General features: G+C 36.1%; 2 protein-coding genes across 8 annotated transcripts; one reads left to right on the top strand and one right to left on the bottom strand.

The window, feature by feature from the left end:
• The first annotated feature begins 1,285 nt into the window (after nucleotides 1-1,285).
• LOC143208006 (venom acid phosphatase Acph-1) lies at nucleotides 1,286-7,926 on the top strand. Of its 7 annotated transcripts, none has more exons than XM_076422004.1 (8): nucleotides 1,286-1,404; nucleotides 3,000-3,157; nucleotides 3,541-3,593; nucleotides 5,780-5,884; nucleotides 5,965-6,230; nucleotides 6,592-6,748; nucleotides 6,845-7,174; nucleotides 7,586-7,926. In XM_076422004.1, the coding sequence occupies exons 2-8, from the start codon at nucleotides 3,142-3,144 to the stop codon at nucleotides 7,781-7,783; spliced, it is 1,125 nt and encodes a 374-aa protein (XP_076278119.1). In that variant the 5' UTR covers nucleotides 1,286-1,404; nucleotides 3,000-3,141; the 3' UTR covers nucleotides 7,784-7,926. The 7 variants fall into 7 exon arrangements, with proteins under 7 accessions (XP_076278119.1, XP_076278121.1, XP_076278122.1 ...); XM_076422003.1 differs by lacking the exon at nucleotides 1,286-1,404 and adding an exon at nucleotides 2,591-2,866; XM_076422006.1 differs by lacking the exon at nucleotides 3,000-3,157 and having other exon boundaries at nucleotides 1,315-1,404.
• A 438-nt stretch (nucleotides 7,927-8,364) lies between these two features.
• LOC143208487 (uncharacterized) lies at nucleotides 8,365-10,176 on the bottom strand. Its single transcript, XM_076422958.1, has 3 exons — nucleotides 10,036-10,176; nucleotides 9,685-9,897; nucleotides 8,365-8,871 (listed from the first exon to the last, which is right to left on the bottom strand). Exons 1-3 carry the CDS (start codon nucleotides 10,174-10,176, stop codon nucleotides 8,365-8,367), a joined length of 861 nt encoding a protein of 286 aa, XP_076279073.1.
• Between the last annotated feature and the right edge of the window lie 3,776 nt (nucleotides 10,177-13,952).

Below are 13,952 nucleotides of genomic sequence, written 5' to 3'. Positions count from 1 at the left end.
CAAAGTATTTAGTGATCAAAACTTCTCGAAAGTGAAATTATGTGACATGTGGCGTTCTTCCTGACGACCACAGACATGACATGTACCAAAAATTGCTACGAATTTAAAAATACGAAATTTACGTACCTTCTTTGTCTGCATTTTGGAAGCAACAACAGTTTACAGCCTCGCTTTTATGTTTATTCATAATGTGGAAAAATAAAGGTACTGTTCAGACACGACATTTAAAATTTCAACTACAGTGATTCACGGTGGCGTCAGAAGGGGGCTACATGGGGCTACACCAGGCTACACCACAGTAGAGCAGTGTCGCCAGATAGATATCCAAATGGATATCTCTTTCCTCTCTTTCTCCTCCTTTCTCCTTCCACTATCCTATTCCGGCACCATGCGCACACACCTGACACCAACGTAGCCGTAGACCAGTGTCGCCAGATGAGGGGAATCACGGTGAGATAATGTACCCCCTCGAGTGCTGGTTTCGGCACTTTCTGGTGACATTGCCGTAGACCACGGTGCCCCTGCCGTAGACTGGCTGGTCATCAGAGAGGGGGTAAACTGTATTCCCCTCGATTTGCTCGATCTTGTGCAAGATTTCACGCGCATGCGCGGCCAAAACAGTGACGTTTTATATTACGATGATGAGGTAGCAAAGAGAGAGAGAGAGAGAGAGAGAGAGAGAGAGAGCCCTGAGGCAGTTATATTGGCGGGAATGTACCGAAACAATCTGTTCCGGACAAAAAGACTCCAGGACGTGCCCTACGAGTTACGAAATATACTGAAATATACACAAATACACATGTTATACATCCATTTTTCACAATCAAATCATACCAATTTTTTTAAATTCTGCGGGATGCTCAAGGTACTCCATTTTATCTAGAATTTTACTTTACTGATGCTAAAATCGCTGCGCATACTCACTAGAGAAACATACTCATTCAAATTTTTAAAAAATGGCGCTAAAATGAAACTAAGTGCATATACGAATTATATGGTAGACAAACTTTTGTTTCGTACATTATAAATGTTGTACATTATATACTTTAAAACATTGAGGTATTAGTATTTAGAATATCGATATGTATAATTAATATTTTCAATACATATTGCGTGTAATGACAGTTTTGAGGATTGCGCGACTGGCGCCGCCGCGCAGCCGCGGCGCTCGCGAGTTGGTACCGGAAAGGGGAGAGAGAGGTGACGGGATTGTTAAAACCATAACAATGACTCACGACAACAAAGAGTCCTCGCCCCTCTTCCCCGCTCCCTCTTTTCGGACTCAGCTGATTATCTGAGATTTATCAGTTACTTTTCGAACGTTAACTTTGCTTGAGCTAAGGACGAGTGCTCCTGGTAGAAAGGTTCTTCTCCTTTGCGGATCACCTCTCGTTGTTACATCAGGTTAAGTTTAGTGCTAATTGCTACTGGGTTAACTTAGAGTTTTATTAAAGTGGACCGTGGACTTTTTTCTTCTTAACCCTTATGTAGCCAACCAAAATGTATAGATTATATAAAACCTTAACGTATTTGTACAAATTCTCATTTTAGACTATACATTAATATATTAACGAGCAAAGAATATGGGCATTCAGAGAAATTTTGTAATATTTTTAGAGTACTAACTGTACTACGACCGGTACGCTTCCATCAGAAATTATTCAATAAATGTCTTTATTTAATCGTGTATTACTATAAAAATTGTGAAAGATCTAAATGAGTTCAATTTTGTCATTTTTATAAAACAATGTTTATCTGATACATCTTGTAGCCGGTACGGTTAGTGTTAACAAGTTGTTGAGTGAAATGCAAATGGCTACCCGGGTACCCGGTTGACTACAAAAGGGTTAACAGTTGGAGACTTATAAAATATCATGTATTTTACACTTGTTGTTTATGCAAGAATACAATTGAATTTGAAGATATACTAGTATTATTGTACATTAATAGTATTATTATGTATATGCGATACTTTATACTCTATAATACTATACAGGATGTCCCAAAAATGTTGTTATTCCTTGCAAGGAGTGATACCTGAGGTCGATTGAATGAACTTTTTCCTTTACGAAAATGTTCTCCGCAGCTTTGTTAAGGAGTTATTTGTGAAAAACACGGGCCAATCAGAGCGTGGCTACAGCGGACGGACTTCGGCTCAACCAATGCTAACGCCAGGCTCAGCAAGACCTGTCGCCGAGCTGGCAGTGTTTTTCATTAATAACTCCTTAGCAAAACCGCGGAGGACATTTTTGTCCTCAGGAATCACCACTTTCAAGTAAGTAGAACATTTTTGGGACACCCTGTATATATTATACACAATTACATATCTACATAAATGTAATAAGTAAAAGTTTTTTGTTTGTGCCAAGCCATGCTTCGATAACAAATTACATTGATGTAGCTATCATGACAACTAATCTAACCATTAACGGAAATACTAATCTTGTTACTTGTTACGCAATGCGAGCAACTGTTCCAAAGGAAAGAAAACGGTAAATGCAATAACTAATATTACTTACCGCAAGCGTAATGTTATTTTTGTTTATGAGATAGGTTATAAAACGATCAATTATCATTACATAACACTGTGTAGTTCCTGCAAAATGTCAGAGTGGTATACATAGAATTCAATTCCTACGTGTTGTGTTTAAACAATTGGTTTAAATGTTACGCGCGAACTGTATGTGTCGATTACGTAGCGTTGTGTACATTTACAGATCATGAATAGTATTAGTTGAATAGTGTGGATTATTGCTCGTGTCAACGTGATTCTACAAAAATTGTTAAGCAATTTGAACTGTATTTTGTGTATGACGGGATACCAAAGTGCACGTACCTCTGATAATAAAGTTCACAACCAATATGAGTACGTAAAGTATGTGTGTATTTCAGGGAATACTAAGAAAACGTTTCTCTTTGGTTCTACGGTAACATTTGGTTATCACGCATTTGTATTTGATTATATAATTATCTTTCTGTCGTTCGAATATACATTCTAGGTGGTGCTGCTGCCATCGAGCGAATACGTATACACACACATACAATGTTAAACTGAACGATACGGTGACGCAACGTAGTTAACGCGCGAATTTATTTAATTTAGCAATTGTTACGAAGAGTAAGATCGGGAACAGAATTTCAATGAACACATTTATTCGTAGGTATTTTGATGTAATCTTAAAATAGTTTTTATAATATATTACATGCACTTATTGCTCCGCATTAATAATATTTTAAATTTTCAAACGTTTACTTTAATCGTTTGCATTGTTGCGATCGGAAATTTGGTAGTAAATTGTGGAGGTGGTGAGTGACATGAACTTGGCGAGAGTTCTGATATAATGCATAGTATCATTCAGTCGGAACGTAGAGTCATTATCTTGTTGCCCCTCCTAGAGTAGCGTTGTTCTTCAATTACATATAATCGCGGAGCGAACCGTCCCAGATATAATCTTAAAAGTCTTCCATTCTGCTCACATCTTTCTTTCGAGAGTATGACTCGTTTGAATTTAGTTTTAATATTATTCGCTTGTGTATTAGGTTTATTTCATCAATCAGCGAAAGCGGAACTAAGGGTGGAATTACTACAGGTGGTGAGTACAAGCTTGCACTCCATTTTGAATAATATCATTTTGTTCAGACATTCCGTTATTTGAATATGTTGAAAATCAATATCTATTTTAATTGTTGGAGTATCTCGCATTCATCTAACACTGTGTCTTCACCAGTACTCTTGAATGTTTCGTAACTCTTTGTGACACGTCGCATCACGCGTCGTTTCAAACTATGTAATTTCATCTCTAGAAGAAGCTGCAATGGCCGCGTGGCACGAACGCGTCGAACACACGCTGTCAATGAACATTTTCTTGACCTGCTCATATACTAACCGAACCAAAGACTTTTCGTGAATGGTTACTTTACCAAAAACGTTTGTAGAATTCATCACTGTATAGCAAATTTCACATAAATACAAAACTAGAGCGCATAAAGTACCCGCGTCAGCTCTTTGTCAAACTTTAACAAGCATTTACAACTATTAGAAAGTACAAGAAAATATAATCGGCTATATAAACGTACAGGGTGGCTCTGTGCGAAGTTTTAGTGCCCACAGATAACGGGAAAACGTGCCCCAAATGGGTTAAACATTAAAATAATTAATTTAATGCTCATAAACTCGTTTTTCTCGAATATCTTCTAAACTGTTTGCCGCGTCGAAAAATATGTTCATCTGTAGATCTGGAGAGAGTAGATTTGCGTCTTTTATGACCTATTACTTTTTTTTATGCAAAACGAACGGTTTTCGAAAAAATGGAGGAAAACTGAAATTTGAAACTTGAAATTTGAAAATTGAGGTGTGGTTTCAGTATCTTTTATTAATAAAACTTTCGGAACTTATTTTGTTTTCATTGCAGATTTTTTAGCCGGAGATTCTATATGTACACTTATATGTTTTTTTAACTCTTAAAAATTTTTGAGTTCCTCTTTCTCAAGGGTCAAGGTCTTATTAAGAGAACTGCGTTTAGAAAAATCCTTTAAAAGGTATAAATTGTTAACTAAATATATACATATTATTTTACGTCATATCAAAGTTCAACCATTATATGTAGTACATTATGGCGTTCAGGGCAGAAATGGAGGAAATAAATTTAACATTTCGTAATATTGTATTTACTAGTATGTTGTATTCCATTGAAACGAATGAAGGTCACCTTTGTTTCTAGAAAAATATTAAAAATATAAAACAATTGAGATACGTTATCATATATATATAGATTGTAATGTAACCGATTTCAATCAATTGCAAAATTTGCCACCGAACAAACAGACAAACAGACAAACAAACAAGAAAGCGAGCTAATAAAAACGTAGTAAAATACACTACAACTTCCTCCTCTTCGGTCTTTTCCAATGTTTGCCGTTTACAACGTGGTACAAATTATCGCAAACACCCTGTATAAAGAGGAGTCCCCTCTATCTTTTAACTCAAACATGAACTTTCTCGCATGTTTAGTTTTTGCGTAACTCCTCGTTTTTTTTATCAAAATCATGGAAATTTACGAAACCGGGTTTTTTTTACAACATCGCGTGATAGAGTGCTTTCGGATTTGGCTTTAGAATGACAAACTGTATAAGACCACTCAACAGATATTGTTAAACATGAAAAAAGTTTTGTTTTATTGGACTGTGTTATTAGAAATGAATTATAAAGAAATGAATGTCTGTGTAACAAAAATGTCGGAGAACCTTGAAAATGTGGGGTGGTTTCTTAGGTTGTTTGAAGTAACTTTTTCCTTTTTCCGATCAATCTGAGCGTAGTTATATTAAATGGGTTCCAGCTCGGCGAAAGGTCCCGCTGAGCGTGGCATTGCCATTAGCCGAGCCAGAGTCCGTTATTCGTTAATAACTCTTTAACAAAGCCGGGGAGAATATTTTTATACGAGGAAAAGTTACTTCAAATAACCTAAGGAACCATCAATTTCAAGTTTCTTCGACATTTTTGGGACACCCTGTATGGAGAATATTTATTTTGCTGAACCCCTTGCCGTATTTTAACGAGTCACACTCGTTATAAAGATTTTGAGCAAAGTGTAACACATACAAAGTGTTTGTAATCAATATTTAAGCATTAAAATAAATGTAGCCATACAAAAAATATAAATCTTCTTTTCTCTTCTACGACATTATTCGGTAAAGAAAATGTTACGGCAAGGGGTTAATAGTACGCAAACTATTTCATCGCTTTATAATTTGTTTGATAAAATTCTTCATTTTTTGCCAGTTATTAAGACATGGAGAACGAACACCGCGTGAGAAAGAAATGTGGCCGAAAGATCCGATTGATGTGTCGACGTACGAACCATGGGGGCCCGGACAATTGATCAATGTAATTGATCTAAATGCGTAAATAAGGCATACATTTATCAACACTAATTTATTGAATTGTAATGAACGGGTTCTTTTCAGAAAGGGAAAATGACAGAATATCGCATCGGGAAAATGTTAAGAAAACGCTATGACGAATTCTTAGGAGATGTTTATCATCCCAGTGACGTATACGCTCAGAGCACAGATATAGACAGAACAAAGATGTCTTTACAGTTGGTTCTAGCTGCGCTCTATCCTCCAAATGCGAATCAAACATGGAACAGTAGATTGTCATGGATGCCAATACCAATACAATACATACCAGAAAGAGTGGATCATCTGATGAAACCAGATTTCTCTCCAGTGTAAGCGTTTTATTGGATGATATTTCTTTCTTTGTTCGCCAACAAAAAAGCATAAAGACGAGCGGTAACAACCGATAATCAAGTGTAAACTTCTGTAACGTACAGTGGATCCAAAAAGTATTTAATTGTCAATATTTCAACTGATAATTGAAATTGAGTTTTTAAATGATAATTTAAGAACAATGGATAGCAAAGTAGAGGCTTCAAGCGTGTGAAAAGAAGTCCGATTATATTGTTGTGCTATATTTTCTACCGAAATGATCACAATTCAAATATCGACAATTTCTCGAGAATGAAAATTTTAGTGTACAAACAGTTTTTGGATTCACTGTAGACTTACATTGATGCGTGTTTTCCGCAGATATTTGAAAGCATTACAGAATGCACGGAGATCGAAAGAAATTCTTGAAAAAGTTTCGAAATACGAAGATTTCTTTAAGTTTCTACGTGAAAAAACTGGTGCAAACGTAACTAACACTAAACAAGCGTACGAAATTTATAATCTGCTAACAGCACAGGTATTGTAAACTATTTTTGTAAGGTGTAAACGGAGATGATTATTATTTCGTACTCTTCACGTTTTAGTTCGCATTACACACGAAATAATTTTACAGAAAAGCATGGATCTGACACTCCCGGAGTGGGTTACTAATGAGGTGTATACAAAGATGCAACGCATTGTAAAACTTGAATACGAGATTCGCTCATACACGGCAGAAATGAGACGGCTAAATGGAGGCCCGCTTATCAAGCAATTTATCGATAACGTTCGATTAAACGAGGAACGTGCAAGACCTCGTAAAATCTATCTATACAGTGGACACGAGACGAATATCGCAGGATTCGTGCGAGCTCATAATTTCACGGAACCAGAGTTGCCAAATTATGGAACTGCGATTATACTTGAAAAACTAAGGGACGAAGCTGGCAAGCCGTTTGTTAGGGTATTTTTTTATAATATTCCTTGCACAAATTAACCCTTTCGAGTGTGACTCGACATCAGTTTTATTTACAGGAACTCCTTTGTCGAGTGATTTACAATTAGTATTTTTAGATTGCCAGTTTAAATATGCATTGTATTGTATAATGTTAACTTTTTTTACTTAGTTAGATGAACAATATTTAGTTATTTCCATAAAATACTTAAAAAATAAGAGTTAAAAATTATTATTATTAAGTTAACACTTTAAAAAAATATTAGGACTGCAAAGAATTAAAGTTAAAATATAGTTAATTCGTAACTTAATAAAATAATGTATCGTTACTTAATATTTATTCTTGAGTAGTATGTTAATTTATCGATTCAATGTACATAGTCCGTAATTAAGGTTTCTGTAACATGCATTTATTTTTAGATGCTTCTTTGGAGTGGAATTACGGAAGAATTGACAACTTATAAATTCAATGACTCTGATGAGATTTGCTCGTTCGAGAAATATAAAAAATTTGTAAATGACGCTGTACCATCGGAAAAGGAAATGTATCATATATGGGATCATATTTCAAAAGCAGATTTACCTAAATTATTCGAAGAAACCAGGACTTCTGATTGAAGTATTTAATTGAATTCATTTCATTAATTAAATTCGTACCTAAATGCTGTAATTTACATTCGAAATATTGGTCAAAGAATAGTTTATTATACATAAGAAATAAGTTATCGAATGTATAACTAATAAAGATATATGCAAGTTAATGGCAGAAGGCATCTCCGTTCCCAATAACGTCCTTTTTATGTCCAATTTACGTCCAGACGTCCTACGTCCGTGGGATCTAACTCATATTAAGAATAATGATACCTGTGCAGGTGTCCACTTTCCAGTGGATCAACGAACAGTGGAATCAGTCAATAAAAGTACATATATTAAGTATTTTTTCATGGTCTATGCAAAATTTTTATTCACTAATTCTATCAATCGTGGACTTAATGAGCTGATACTTTTATTAATTAAAAAATTCTTTCCATCTACCTTAGCAACAATGTTGACAGTACAAGTCATTAATAAAAAAATCAATGTAAGAACAACGTGTACCCACCAATAATTTTTCATTGATTAGAACACTATTTATAAACTGGTGTTTCCATTATACATTTCACAATACCGTTGATTCATATGTATACATTTGAATCGTTCTACAGGCTACTTTCCACGGATTTCAACGTCCCAGGTTGTGAATTGACACTTACACTACTTTTAACAGAGATTTCTCTCTCGGAGGAAGGTGTTACTGTGTTAATTTGCGACGGTTGCGACTCTTCATCTTCGATTGTTATCGACATACCCATGAAAGCTGCCGAGTAGTTACCCCTGCCTGGATCATTAAAAACTACACGGTCCTCGACAACCCAACGACTGTAGCGTATCTCAGAGAAAAGGGTGAAGCCGGAACAGCGTGCTTTCGTTTGGCTGGCACCGGAAGTGAAGATACCTCCTATCGACAAAAAGTTTAGAGACTTAGCTGCTTGCACGCACGCATCTAGCAGTGCGACTTCGACATCTTTTTCTTGGTATGAGGGATGTACACAGATGAGATAGATGCGGAAATACTCGGGTTGTCCAAACTTCTCGTATGGGTCCGTTTGTAGAATCAACGTGTTCATTAAATGCATAATATTGTTGAATTTGGTTCCTTCGAAAATCTAAAAAATTGATCGTATTGTATTATACTTGCAGTCTTAAAACATAAACGTCAACCAAATGATGGCATTCGCTTATTTAACTGCGTTAGCATTTCTTGAACTATGATAGCCATTACAATCGCTGAAACACGGTTCTATACATGGTTGTCCATCAGGAGGTGGCAGTGATTTCGACTGTGGGGCACAGCGAGATCTGCAAGATCCCTCTCTTAAGTCTTCAAATACGAGAACAAATTTTTATATAATTTTATAAATGATTTTTTATAGGTTCTTTTTTGCAGTTTATGGAAGTCATTGATCTGCTGACGTGCACGATTGCGGCTCACTGGAACGTCTGAAAAAAAAGAATTATCCTTATAAAAAGTATGACTATAGCCCCAGTATAGACGAGAATAAATGAGATTGGTTCATTTTTTCCTTAATTTTGAACGTTTGTTTTACGAAGAAAATGCTATGTTTGAGACCACCAACTTTGGAGGTCCACCATTTTGTGAATTTTTGCTCGAACAAAATAATCGTAGTCTATACTGGGGCCATAGTCATACTTTTTCTAAGGATTATTCTTTTTTTTCAGACGTTCATCAGATCAATGACTTCCATGAGGTTGCAAAAAGAGCCCTATAAAAAATCATTTACAAAATTATACAAAAATGTTTTCTTGTATTTGAAGACTTTAAGATATATGTCAAAAAAATTACGGACTCGTAAAATGTTTTTTTCATTACTTCATCAGTCCCATAAAAATTATTAAAATTTTCGACCGAGAAAGTGTAATGTCCCCTTAAATGCAGCCAGGTAGAATTAAATGCATACTTGTGCACGGTTGTACACGTCCGTTTTTTCGGGGAGGCTATCTATTCTGGTGATAGCGACACCTATCACGCGACCGGATTTCGTGCTGCAAGCAACCAAGCTCGTTGTGTCCTGCATCCATGTTCTCACGAGCTCTAAGTAGCCATTTACGGATGGTTGATCATGCAGCAACGCGCACGCTTTGCACATGGGCTCCTCGCGAAAGTAATGGTGCTGAAAAAAATATAGATCTGATTACGTTGCTTTCAGCTATGTTGTAGATCGAGAAAGTGTCGTGATCCATAAAAACTGATTAATAAAATTGACAGGAGATTGTACAGCGTTGCGCACTGTCCTATTTCATAGCTAAACTTTGATCAGTCGTAGAACTTCGTCATATTGTGGCTCCAACAGGTCCTGGATTATACAACTGGATGACGAGTCCCATACTAAAGGTGCTTTCATTCGTGCTTCAACCTGTAAGCTGAACTCATCCTTTTGATCATCATCCATTTTATCACTACTTCACAGCTTTGTTATATTCTTTTTGATAGTATGAACGATGTATCTTGAATATGCTTTGATTTATAACGTTGCAAAGAGATTGTAACCGCAGATATATCTTATGTATTGTCTTCGGAGTTCAAGATTTTGCGATCGTTGGTTATCTTCAGTCTTTTAACCCCTCGACGCGAATTATGGAAAAAATAAAGTCAAAATGAATGAGTAATAAAATCAAATATATCATATTATAAATATGTATACAGAATGAGATACGGCAACGATTTCCCTTTCCCTTTTAGGTACAGGAGGTTGTATAAAAAGTAATGGTCATCCGTCCTAGGGGTGAATCTACGCCTCTGGATCGGTGGACATTTGTTAGAGAAACTTGCCGCAAAATTGTTTATAACAAAGAAAATTGTCTCGTTAAAGTTTTTTTCACATTCAACGCATCGAGAAGAGAGAAAGTGTCGTTTCTTTCTGCGTCAACCGATTTCGATGAAATTTTCAGCATGTGTAATGTGTATAACTAACATACATCTACGAAACGTATATTTTAAATTTTCATTACTGGCTCTAATAAAATAGTGGTGCCTCTTTTACTTTCTCATGTAATTCTTAGCAATTGCAATTTTTTCAAAATCTTTTTTGCATTTTATTTGGTAAATCAATTCTTCTAATTGCTAAAAAAAGATTACTCAAAGTTCCGGCCTGTAGAGACGGCCGTGATTGGAACGCAAAGTTAGAAACAAAAGTATGGAAGCATGTGAATATATCCCCGGAAATAAATTGCAGTTCCTCTACAATATTGGAAGTGTTCGAAATAGTTAACCTTACTTGCACCACCGAAGCAAAATATCCAGTGCATTTATTCACATATTCGTGCTAAACATTAGTGAAGATGCGTCTGTCACGCAAAATGAGTAGTGCGATTGTCGCGAGTAGCTCCATCAACGCGCAGGATCCTGTCGAAACAACGGAAGCTGCACCGTTGCAAGGAATCCCAATTTCTCTGGATGCAGCTATAGTGTGGGAAAGAAAATCAAGCGGTTACCGAATCATCGATCTTCGTCTGGACAGATTCATGCAAGCATTACGCTTTGTGCTAGTACATTACTGCTCGAAGTACAGTCTACATAATCTATAAAAGACACCTAATTGATAATACAGTAAAGTCGTGATCTAGCACCCATCTCCTGTTCCGGGCAGAGTCAGAGATCGTGTAAGGAAACTATATTTTTATGACTACGTCGATCGCGCTGACCGGACCGCGCCAAAAGTATAAAGGATGCCGAACTTACAATTAGAAAAGAACAGCATGTAAACACGGCTCGCTGCGGTCGCCGACCGATACTACTCGCTGCTTGAGGCAGCTTGAGCTTCTTGGCCCCTCGCGGAGATACCCCCAGTGGAAGGGGTAGGCGAAGGGACAGTAATCGTGGAGATCCTGGGAGATCCTCAGGGAGCTAGATCGCGACTTTACTGTACGTTCGTTCTGTTGGACTGCATAATCGTGTTAATTCTCCTAATCAACGGATGAGTTCTAAGTTTTCTACCATCCTGAAACAATCGAAGCTAAACGAGCACAGCGTCTTCCAAGACAGACATAAAGTATCAGAACGTTATATAAATATTTTCATAATATTGACTTTTTATATGTAAACATGTTGTCTACCTATGTCTACCTATTACGCATTTAATTCTTAATATCAGATGATTGCATAAGTTCATGCCTGATTTGAAAATAAAACTCAATGGTTAAATTTTAAAGATTTGGTTAAATTAAAATTAAAAAATGGTTAAATTTTCTACAATTAGAGAAGAATGGTGACTATATGTATAATTGATTAATAAAGTTGTATTCTTTAAAATTTAACCATTGAATTCTATTTTCAACTCGGGCAAGAACTTATGCAATCATCTAATATATTAATGTATTGTCATTTGACGTGATTTTTTTTGAAGATTCAAACACTGTCATTAAACTGCGGACTTTATGGATTTATGACTGTGACACGGTGACACCAATGGATAGGAAAAATATGAAACAGTGAAAGTATTAACTAAATTTAGAACTATTCTTATATTATTTTTAGCCTATTAAACCTATTAAGAATGGAAATCAATTTCGTATGAAATCCGCAGTTTAATAATGTCGGTTTCTTCAAGAGTATTCTTTCCTTTAGGTCTTAGGTGAACACTAGGTGGCTCTTATTTTCGACTTTTGAATTGCTTTTACGGCACCCCCCAGGGGTGTTCCAAATAATTACAAAAAATCTGTGTAATGTTTGAGCACCCTAGGATGACGGAATAAAGTGCCTCAAGGCCCTTAAACATTAAAATAATTAATTTAATGCTCATAACATCGTTTTTCTCTAATATCTTCTAAATTCTTTTTCTCTTGAAAAATATATTAGACAAAACCTGCAGACCTGGACAGACTGCGTCTTTTATGTCGAATTACTTTCTTCGTAAAACAAACATTACAGATTTCATGAACATTAAATTAATTATTTTATTATTTAAGGGGTAGATTCGTTTCCAGGATTGCAAGAGGGTGCAGGATGCGCCTTCTCATTTCTTGATAATGCAAAGATGGATAAAAGATCTATATAAAAGATCATTCTAGTAGACCGCAATTTCCTTAAAAAGTCCTATTTTTACGTTTACGAGACGTAATCCCTGGGTGCTCAAACTTTGCACAGATTTTTCTTGAATTATTTGGAACAACCCTGGGGAGTACCGTAAAACAAAATTGATAACAATTTTTGAGAAGTGTAAATAATAAGAGCCACCCTATAGTGAACACCTTCACATGTTTTAGGATAATTTTTGCTACACGGAACCAATGTGCAAAGCTGTTCACTTGTTTGAGGACGTTGCATCTATCAGGACTTGTTTGACAATAATTTTAGGCAAAATGCATGAAATGTTCAGCTTCTGTGCCCTTCAAGATGGGAGTCAAGAAATTGTAGGCGTACTTATCGCGTCACATCTCGACAGAAACCAAACAGAACTTAAATTCAAGGTGAAAAATACCACGCCAATATTTCACTAACACAGTTTTATTCTGATATAAGATGATGGCTCAGGACTGGCTTTCGCCGTATTTCGGATGATAGCTGGCCGAGCAGTGATAAAATCCCCTCCTACAACTTAGCCCCCCACTTGTTGAATTAAATAATTTCAACAGTTGTGCCGACTAGTCGGTCTAACATCTTAAAAATATTCAAGTCCATTGGACCAATTCTAAATCAATTTTATAGCGTTTGCGATTCATTTAAATCGCAGGTTCTTACCATTTATGCTATTTTCAATGAATCATATTTCGGAACAACCTTGATCGATTTCGATGAAACTTTGCACATGTATACATATAACTTATACAGGGTCATCCGTTTTTAAACGGCCAAACGTTAACCAGCTGTAGAGGACCCCAAATGGAACAACTTTTACCCCTATCACTTTTTTTGTTTTGGCCTTAATATCCAGATAATTGCAAAAAACCATCATTTTTTGAGTTTACATAAAATTAAATATCTCAGGACTCCAATCATGAATCTTGATGGTTTTTCCTTTGTTTAGTTTAAAATAAGTAGGGGCATCTGTTTTATTAAATAAACTTTTTTGTATGACCTTCGGATCATGGTTTTTTTGGCGTGGGGCACACCGCCACTTTCCAATTTATTTCTTTTAGGCTCCACGGTTTTATCTGCGATTCTTAATTTGGAAACGCTGCGAATTTTCTTTCCAACCCAATAGATTCAACAGCAAATTTCGTCGAGGAT

This window comes from Lasioglossum baleicum, chromosome 4, assembly GCF_051020765.1.
Source record: "Lasioglossum baleicum chromosome 4, iyLasBale1, whole genome shotgun sequence".
Taxonomy (NCBI): Eukaryota; Metazoa; Arthropoda; class Insecta; order Hymenoptera; family Halictidae; genus Lasioglossum; species Lasioglossum baleicum.
This window is presented reverse-complemented; position numbering and strand designations above follow the sequence as displayed.

Excerpts from the sequence above, each read along its gene's own strand:
- LOC143208006 (XM_076422002.1), top strand. The coding sequence starts at position 3,495 with ATGACTCGTTTGAATTTAGTTTTAATATTATTCGCTTGTGTATTAGGT. Across the intron at positions 3,594-5,779 it reads GGGTGGAATTACTACAGGTG|TTATTAAGACATGGAGAACG; the intron begins GTGAGTACAAGC and ends ATTTTTTGCCAG. Across the intron at positions 6,231-6,591 it reads AAACCAGATTTCTCTCCAGT|ATATTTGAAAGCATTACAGA; the intron begins GTAAGCGTTTTA and ends TGTTTTCCGCAG.
- LOC143208487 (XM_076422958.1), bottom strand. The coding sequence starts at position 10,176 with ATGGATGATGATCAAAAGGATGAGTTCAGCTTACAGGTTGAAGCACGA. Across the intron at positions 9,898-10,035 it reads AAGTTCTACGACTGATCAAA|CACCATTACTTTCGCGAGGA; the intron begins GTTTAGCTATGA and ends TATTTTTTTCAG. Across the intron at positions 8,872-9,684 it reads ACGTGTACAACCGTGCACAA|ATTTTCGAAGGAACCAAATT; the intron begins GTATGCATTTAA and ends TCAATTTTTTAG.